Genomic DNA, 9,642 nt, shown 5'->3' on the forward strand with positions numbered 1-9,642 from the left:
GCTCCAAAACTAAAGGGGCTCTGTGGAAGCATTAAAAATGAAATTAATTATTCAATAACCTCTATGTTCTCTTAGACTTCTTACTAAAATCCACACTGCTAGAATTAAATAAAAATATTTAGATATAGATAGAGGTAAATTAAAGGTATAAAATGGAATTTTTACTCAATATTTTGGATGATGATTATAATCTATGATATAGGACTTTACTTCCAAACTATAGTGAGATCAAGAATAGCAATTCATCCACACAGAATTTTTTAAGTATGAAAATATTTTGAATATCTTTAATGCTTTCATCAAAATCCCATGTTAATTATTTATCAATCTTTTATGAGTGATTATTGGGTCTGAATCCATGACATATTTCTATTTTTAATATTGAGTAAACATAGTCTGAAAGAATCTATGGAAGATTTCATAATTACTAGAAAAGCTGAAGTTTCCCGACACATAGACATTATAAATATTTGAGGAGATAGAAATGGCAATGAGTTGGATGGAATTGTTACACATTGCGTACATGCATCATATTATCATGGTATATCCCATAAAAGTGTAGAAATATTAGGTGTCAATTTAAAATGCATAAAAATACTTTGTTAATAACTTAAGGAATCATTGCACCCAACGAGCACAAACACACCAACTGTAATGGTAATTTAAATCTGAGACACATCTGAAAGTAATCTTCCTAACTGGCAGACTTGAGGAAAAGAAATAAAACCTTCTCCCTTTCAGAAAGGAAAGTAAGACTAACACAACCATCTCCAGCATTTCAATTGCTTACATATATATTATATCCTCAATTTTCTTTTTATTTTTTTTGGCAGGCAGAGTGGACAGTGAGAGAGAGAGAGAGAGAGAGAAAGAGACAGATAGAAAGGTCTTCCTTTGCCGTTGGTTCACCCTCCAATGGCCGCTGCGGCTGGAACTCTGCAGCTGGCACACCACACTGATCCGAAGGCAGGAGCCTGGTGCTTCTCCTGGTCTCCCATGGGGTGCAGGGCCTAGGCACATGGGCCATCCTCCACTGCACTCCCGGGCCACATCAGAGAGCTAGACTGGAAGAGGAGCAACAGGGACAGAATCTGAAGCCCGGACCCGGACTAGAACCCCGGGGTCCGGCGCCGCAGGCGGAGGACTAACCTAACGAGCCCACTACAACTATAACATTTCTATCTTCAAAGGTAGTGGTGAAATTCACTGCAAGCAGATCACTCATGTATGCTTTGACAAAACTCATCAATCACTTCTCGGCCTTTTGGCTAAGATCAAGTGTAGTATCTGTTCTTATCAGTTTAATATCTGATACGTCCTCTATCCGAGGACATAAAAAAAAAAAAAAAACCTCATCAAAAGACCTTTGCATTATGGAAACCTAATGGGGAGTTGGCAAATGCAGAAGCTAAACCTTAATGAGGCAAATGGGTGTTTCACTTATGTGGAGAGTGAAAGAGGAAGCAGCCGGTGCCGTAGTAATTCTGCAATCCAACCTTTGCCATGTATTACAAATAACTTTTCAAAAATATTCCTATAAATATTATCTTTTGATGCAAAATGTTTACTTCAGAATGACGTTGGGGTCTTCCCTATAACAATGCTCTTTCCACTCAACAGCAGCAGGAATTTTAAAACACAGATACAAATCTTGGACATTCTTCCTACTGCGAAATGCAGACTTTGTTTTCTCTTTTATCTTTCTTTTTTTAAAAAAAATTATTTGTTTGAAGGGCAAAGTTATAGAGAGGCAGGCAGAGAGAGAGAGAAAGAGAAAGAGAGAGAGCGAGAGAGAGAGATAGAGGTCTTCCATTTGCTGGTTCACTCCCCCAGATGATCACAACAGCCAGAGCTCGGCCTATCCAAAGCCAGGAGCCAAGAGCTTCTTCTGGTTCTCCCATCTGGGTGCAGGGGCCCAAGGACTTGGGCTATCGTCTGTTGCTTTCCCAGGCCATAGCAGAGAGCTGGATTGGAATTGCAACAACAGGGATTAGAATCAGTGCCCATATGAGATTTGGGCATTGCAGTTGGTGCTTTATCCACTACACCACAGCCCTGGCCCCTCCTCTTCTTTCATTCTGGAAGGTCTATAGCAGATACAGTGTTCAGCGACCTCCAAGGCAAGGTCTTAAGATATCACACCACCTTCTCACTGCTCACTGGAGCATTCTCTCTGGGAACCCTGAGCCACCACACATGAAATTTGACTACTCTGAAACCTTACTTTCTAAAAAAAGGATTTCTTTTATTTTATTTGAAATTCAGAGTCACACATGCACACACACACACAAAGAGAGAGAGAGAGAGGGAGAGAGAGAGATACTGGTCTACTCCTCAGATGGCTGCAAGAACAAGTGCTGGACCAGGCCTAAGCCAGGAGACAGGTGCTTCATCTGGGTCTCCCATGTGTGAGCAGGGGCACAAACACTTGGGTCATCTTCCTATGCTTTCCCAGGCACATTAGCAGGGAGCTGGATTGGAAGTGGAGCAATTGTGGCTCAAACCGGCACCTATATGGGATGCCAGCATCACAGGCAGTGGCTTAATCCACTACGCCACAACACTGGCTCCTACTTTGAAACCTTGGTTTCAAACGTATACATTCCAGGTAGCATTCCTTTTTTAAAAAATATTTATTTATTTATTTGAAAGTGAGTTATAGAGAGGCAGAAGGAGAGAGAAAGAGAGAGAAAGAAGGGTCTTCCATCCGCTGATTCACTCCCTAGATGGCTCCAATGCTGGAGTTGCACTGATATGAAGCCAGGAACCAGTGACTTCCTCCAAAAATCTCCCATGTGGGTGCATGGGCCCAAGCACTTGGGCCATCTTCCACTGCTTTCCCAGGCCTAGCAGAAGTGGAGTTTTCCCAGAAGTGGAGCAGCTGGTTCCCAAACCAGCAGCCATATGGGAAGCCAGCACTGCAGGCAGTGGCTTTACCCACTACACCACAGTGCCAGCCCCCAGGTAACATTCTTAGTAGAGACAATTATTTCTATCATACCTGACATGATGCAAATGTAGACACTGCCAAATGACTGTAACTGTGCAATTCAACTCCAGCCATTTGAGTCCTGTTGGCTAAGGCCTGAGATACTGAGACAGGCCATCCTTTTGAGTGCTAATAAAATTTTTGTCATTTGATGATGTTTAATTTTGGGGTGGTTAGTTTTTTTTGTTTGTTGTTTAGTTTTTTTTTTTAATAATAGATAACCAGAACAGCAGCACTGTAATAGACAATGGGAGAGAAATAGATGAAATAAAGTTAACAATAATTAATAACTTCAAACTTTTGCAGAGTGATATATCTTTCCAAAATACATCATCTGTTATTTTTGACTTAATAGAAAAAAGCTAAAACCCTGATTTATACAAAATTTTTACAGAAAGTGAACTCTACATTCCCCATTCCAACCAATGCACCTGTTGGACATCATGGAAATATACTGTATTTCAAGTGTCAGAAACCCAATTAAAACAAGCATGAATTTAACAGAGAGATGTATTGGTTCCTACGCATTTGAAGAATACTAGAGTTAGCACACAGAAGCAAAGATCTGCAGAGAGCAGGGTGTAGTTTCAAGAGACTTAGTTCATTAGAACTATTGCACTCTCTCTATATCGTATTAGAGCTCTGATTGTCTTTCATTGCTTTATTCAAATATCATTGAATATAGTAACCAGCACACAATTTCATAGCCTCCAATTCAGCAAAAGGAAATCTTTTACCAGAAACCATTTAACAATCCTGCAAAAAGGATTCTGAGTTGACTTGTTTGGGCTACATGTCTACCCTTTAGGCAATAACTAGGTCAGGATTATTGGTCCAGCCTGAAGGATATGACATTCTTGTACTGGGCACTAAAACAGATGATTGACACCTTCATCAGGGCCACATACCAAGTGACTAAAGATTCCTAAAGGAAAGGTGTACTCCAACTGGAAGAAAGAATGTGGATAAGAGTAATGGAAGACAAAAACCTAATATCAACCCCAACAAGTTATGATTTTAATACCACAAGTATATAGAAGATTTAGACTCAGTATCTAATAGTGTTTTGCTTTAAAATTTCATAAAATGTATCATTTTATAAAGCTGCACCATGATTACCTCATATATGCCTTAAAATCTATGCTGTATGTAAGTAATTAAAAAAACTAATGTCAAGTCATTTATTTGGGAAAAAAAGTCATTTTGGGTTTATTAGGAGAAATAATGAAGCAAATTAAATTTATGTTTAAGTTTCCCTTTTAAACTGTATACAAATAAAGTGCACAATTTTACTTAAATAGAAAAAAATAATCAACAAACATTCCTATAGTATTTGTCATAGAGGAATTTTTAATAGGTACAAGTGTGTTTTATGTAGACATATTTGTTCACATAAACATACTAAAGTTCTTTCCCAGCTTGCAAACATTAATTTCATATTATAGAAATTATCTTTATGGTAGGAAAGAAATTGTCATATAATTGGAAAAAAGTGTGCATACTGAATTTTAAAGAAACTGGATTCACTACTCACTGTGATTTTTGTCCAGGTACTTCAGATCTTTGAGCTATTATTCAATGGTTGCCATAATGCAGTCATGGCACATTTAAGTAATTGTCAGTTATGTCAGCTTAATCAATTGCTTATGTCAAACTTTTACTTAGAACATAGTTTGTCTAAAGGAAGCAGACACAAGTTAGAAAACAGATTTTCTCAGCTCCTCCCATGCAGCAAATAAAGTCCATCATCTGATTTTATAAATAAAATATAATTGGGATGTAGCCACATTAATTCATTTACAAGTTGTTTATGGGTGCTTTAGTGCTGCAAGGGTAGAGTGGAGTAGTTGAGACCAAAGTATATGATTCACAAAATTTAAAATATTTATTATTTGGCCTCTTTACAGAAAAAGTGTAATCCTCACACCTTTATGGACATTTATGGAAATGTTATAAATGCATCACAACCTTCTTTAAGAGACCTTAGTAATTAGAACAGAATTTTTCTTGATTTTTTATTTTTTACCACCTGACACTTTGTTTCCATGTTAATGTGATATTAATACAAATATTAATTAATATTAATGTAATATTAGTTAATTATAATATTAATATAACATTAGTATTATACTAATTAATATTAAGTAATGCAAATACAGATTCAATAGAGTGCCCAGAAACAATTCTAAGAATATAGTGATATTCCCTTCTTCCTACACTCCCTCCTCTCTTTTTCCTTCCTTCCTCCTTTCTTTCTTTTTTTCCTTAGTTTTGAGATAACATAGTTTTAATTTACATTATAGTTAATGAGTTAGTGTTCCACCAAGTAAAGAGTGCAACATGTAAAAAGTAAAAAGACCCTAGTTTAGTAGAAATATAGGCAAAGACTATAAATGATAATCCAAAGAAAGATGAGATCTCTTATCCATCCAAGATAAACTCCTATCAATGTTTAATGGGTCATATGACTGCTGCTTCATCAAAAACTGGACAGGGATCAACTGTCTTATCGTCTTTTTCCATCCAACCTTCACCATGTGACCTGCATGGTATTTATAAGCCTCTTCTTCATCTTTGTTTCTTACAATTCTATTCTAGAGTTAATGACATAGTATATAAGCTCAGGTTGAAGGACTATTCACTGCACATGGGAAAAAAGTTGTGAATGATGGTAGCCTGAGAAAACGAACGTTGATTTTAGAAAGTTAGAAAGTATTTATTTGGGGATGAAAAGAATCTATCTCTGGAAGTGACTGGTTAATGTGAAGGGAATGGAGGTGAAGACTGGTAGGGCAGCCTCCCCAGAGAAAACCTTCAGGGCCAGCATTGTGGCATAATGCTGCAATGCCAGCATCACAAATGGGCACTGGTTTGTGTGCTGGCTGCTCTGCTTCCAATCCAGCTCCTTGCTGATGGCCTGGGAAAAGCAGTGGAAGATGGCCCAAATGCTTGTGCTCCTGGAAGAAGCTCCCTGGCTCCTGATTCCTGGCTGCTGGCTCCTGACTTCAGCCTGGCCCAGTGCTGGCTGTTGTGACCATGCGGGGAGTGAATCAGCAGATGGAAGCGCTCTTTCTCTCTCTCTCTCTCTCTCCCAACAACTTTTTCTAGCAAATAAATAAATCTTTTAAAAAGGAGAGAGAAAACCTCCTCTCTGTAGCCGAAAGCATAGATTTTCTGAACATTCAAATCATTCACTGTTAAAGATACAGGTACAAAGTTCTGTATATAAAATAATGCATGAGGCATGGAGAGAACTGAAGACAATAGAAGGCACCAAAGATCATGCAAAACTCTTCATGGAGGCCGGCGCCGTGGCTCAACAGGCTAATTCTCCACCTAGCGGCGCCGGCACACCAGGTTCTAGTCCCGGTCGGGGTGCTGGTTCTGTCCCGGTTGCCCCTCTTCCAGGCCAGCTCTCTGCTATGGCCTGGGAGTGCAGTGGAGGATGGCCCAAGTTTTTGGGCCCTGCACTCCATGGGAGACCATGAGAAGCACCTGGCTCCTGGCTTTGGATCAGCGCAGTGAGCAGGCCGCACCGCGCTGGCCGTGGCAGCCATTGGAAGGTGAACCAATGGCAAAGGAAGACCTTTCTCTCTGTCTCTCTCTCTCTCACTGTCCACTCTGCCTGTCAAAAAAAAAAAACAAAAACAAAAACAAAAAAACAACAACAACAAAAAAAAACTGTTCATGGAGTGACTCAGGCCAAGGGACCAAAGTAACCCATGATTTGGAAAATGACCTATAGAGACTTAAATGAAGCCACATGACCCAAGAGGGCCTTCCTATATCAGCGCAAAAGAATTTTCCATGAGTATATTCATAAGTTTGGAAAAATGTGGCAAGCCCCTGTGTGACCCCTGCCTGCTATGGCCTGAAAGTAACAACGATAGTGAAAATTCTTGATTCATTGATGAGGTCAAATCTTAGCTGGAAGAAATATGATTATGGAAGCCTCAGTGTGAAGAATCAGTCCTAGGAGCAGGGCTGAGCTAAATGACCTCAGAGTGTACTGGAATAAAAATTAGCAGGGTGAATTATAGGGAGATAAGGTGTAAGTGAAATTAAGAGAAACTCCCAGGATTTAGTCTGAGTGAGTGAAAGTTTAAGCATGAAACAGGTGTTGAGAAGGTTGAAACCTACCAGGAATCAGAGAAAATTGCATTGGGGCAAATCATTAAAATATAGACAATGGATAAAAGGGGATGCTACTCTTAAACTAGATGTGGTCTTAAGGAATAGAGACAGGTCATGTGATCTAAAGGCACAGGAATGAATGTATCCTTAGAGCATTTAAGACATCTGACTTGCGGACTCCGTCTGCAGCCTCTGCCTGGCTTGGCCCTCCTGCCTCCGCTCCAGCCTCCACCATGTCCATCCGAGTGACCCAGAAGTCCTACAAGGTGTCCACCTCCGGCCCACGGGCGTTCAGCAGCCGCTCATACACGAGCGCGCCCGGTGCCCGCAGCAGTTCCTCGAGCTTCTCCCGCGTGGGCAGCAGCTTCCGGGGTGCCGGCATGGGTCTGGCCGGGGGCTATGGTGCACTGGTTGGGGCTGGGGGCATCACAGCCGTCACAGTGAACCAGAGCCTGCTGAGCCCGCTGAAGCTGGAGGTGGACCCCAAAATCCAGGCGGTGCGCACGCAGGAGAAGGAGCAGATCAAGTCGCTCAACAACAAGTTCGCCTCCTTCATCGACAAGGTGCGCTTCCTGGAGCAGCAGAACAAGACGCTGGAGACCAAGTGGAGCCTCCTGCAGCAGCAGCAGACGGCTCGCAGCAACACGGACAACATGTTCGAGAGCTACATCAACAACCTGCGGCGGCAGCTGGAGGCGCTGGGCCAGGAGAAGCTGAAGTTGGAGGCGGAGCTTGACAACATGCAGGGGCTGGTGGAAGACTTCAAGAACAAGTACGAGGATGAGATCAACAAACGCACGGAGATGGAGAATGAGTTTGTCCTCATTAAGAAGGACGTGGATGAAGCTTACATGAACAAGGTCGAGCTGGAGTCTCGCTTGGAGGGGCTGACGGACGAGATCAACTTCCTCCGGCAGCTGTACGAAGAGGAGATCCGTGAGCTGCAGTCCCAGATCTCCGACACGTCCGTGGTGCTGTCCATGGACAACAGCCGCTCCCTGGACATGGACAACATCATCGCCGAGGTGCGCGCCCAGTACGAGGACATCGCCAACCGCAGCCGCCGCGCCGAGGCCGAGAGCATGTACCAGGTCAAGTACGAGGAGTTGCAGTCACAGGCTGGCAAGCACGGGGACGACCTGCGGCGCACCAAGACCGAGAGCTCCGAGATGAACCGGAACATCAGCCGCATCCAGGCTGAGATCGAGGCCCTCAAAGGCCAGAGGGCCACCCTGGAGGCCGCCATCGCCGACGCCGAGCAGCGCGGGGAGCTGGCCATTAAGGATGCCAACACCAAGCTGGCCGAGCTGGAGGTCGCCCTGCAGCGGGCCAAGCAGGACATGGCGCGGCAGCTGCGCGAGTACCAGGAGCTCGTGAACGTGAAGCTGGCCCTGGACATCGAGATCGCCACCTACAGGAAGCTGCTGGAGGGCGAGGAGAGCAGGCTGGAGTCTGGGATGCAGAACCTGAGTATCCACACCAAGACCACCACTGGCTACGCGGGTGGGCTGAGCTCTGGCTTTGGGAGCCTCGCAAGCCCTGGCCTCAACTACGGCCTGAGTTTCCAGTCTGGCTTCGGCCCCGGCGGGGGCTCCACCTCTTTCACCCGCTCCAAGGCTGTGGTGGTGAAGAAGATCGAGACCCGTGACGGGAAGCTGGTGTCCGAATCCTCCGATGTGCTGGCCAAGTGAGTGGCCACTGTGGCCTTCCGGCCACGCCCCTCCCTTCGGCTGTCCCCCGGGGGGTTGGGGGAGCAAGACAGTCACCTGAGAGGCTCGGCCCAAGCTCTCAGCCCACTCTGGGGGGAACCTACTGCCCTCTTGCCCGTGCCCCCAATGAAGAATCAATGCATGTCTTTTTCAAAATAAAAACTCAGCTGGCTCTAACCCGGCCCACCTAAAAAAAAAAAAAAAGACATCTGACTTGCTTATTTCTTCAAACCCTGATAATGTGAGCTCTGTTTTGTTTTCTTGAAAATTGACTTTTGTACGTTGTACTCAGTAACATTGCAGAAGAAAGAATGTTCCATCCAAATATTCCAGAGGGGGCTCAAGATTGTGGACATCTCTATAAATCACATAGAGGCCCTTCATTGCATGGGTTGCTCAGATCTAAAGTATACCTGGTTCTTCCACAACTTGATTTATGAACTAGTGAACCTATTCCTATAGGAGGCTTCTTCGTACATAGATCTGATTAATCTACTATGTTATCAGTATACAGTTAATCCCAGCTGTTCCCAATACTTAGACACTTCACGCCCTGTAAGTCTATACCCCTTAAGCTAAGAATAGACAGCAACCTTGTAAACTCTGCCATACAAAAACTGGAATTGAGTCTTTAGGAACACTCTGGGTTTGCTAGCCCACACATCCTTTCCAAGTGTCTGAGCCCATCTGGAAGCATTTTGATTTTATGAAAAATACAGGTCACCTGATTATTCTAAGGTTCATTGCTTTAGAAAATGTTTCCCAAATAAAAATAACTAACAGAAAAATCCTCAAAAATGAAATAACAGA

General features: G+C 43.1%; 1 protein-coding gene and 1 pseudogene across 1 annotated transcript; both read left to right on the forward strand.

Moving 5' to 3' along the window:
- The first annotated feature begins 1,248 nt into the window (after positions 1 to 1,248).
- LOC133758987 (U2 spliceosomal RNA) lies at positions 1,249 to 1,356 on the forward strand (annotated as a pseudogene).
- A 5,950-nt stretch (positions 1,357 to 7,306) lies between these two features.
- On the forward strand, positions 7,307 to 9,009 carry LOC133758286 (keratin, type II cytoskeletal 8-like). The gene has a single exon (XM_062189462.1). The coding sequence runs from the start codon at positions 7,357 to 7,359 to the stop codon at positions 8,812 to 8,814; it is 1,458 nt and encodes a 485-aa protein (XP_062045446.1). The 5' UTR covers positions 7,307 to 7,356; the 3' UTR covers positions 8,815 to 9,009.
- The last annotated feature ends 633 nt before the right edge of the window (positions 9,010 to 9,642 follow it).

Source organism: Lepus europaeus, chromosome 4, assembly GCF_033115175.1.
Source record: "Lepus europaeus isolate LE1 chromosome 4, mLepTim1.pri, whole genome shotgun sequence".
In the NCBI taxonomy this organism is placed as follows: Eukaryota; Metazoa; Chordata; class Mammalia; order Lagomorpha; family Leporidae; genus Lepus; species Lepus europaeus.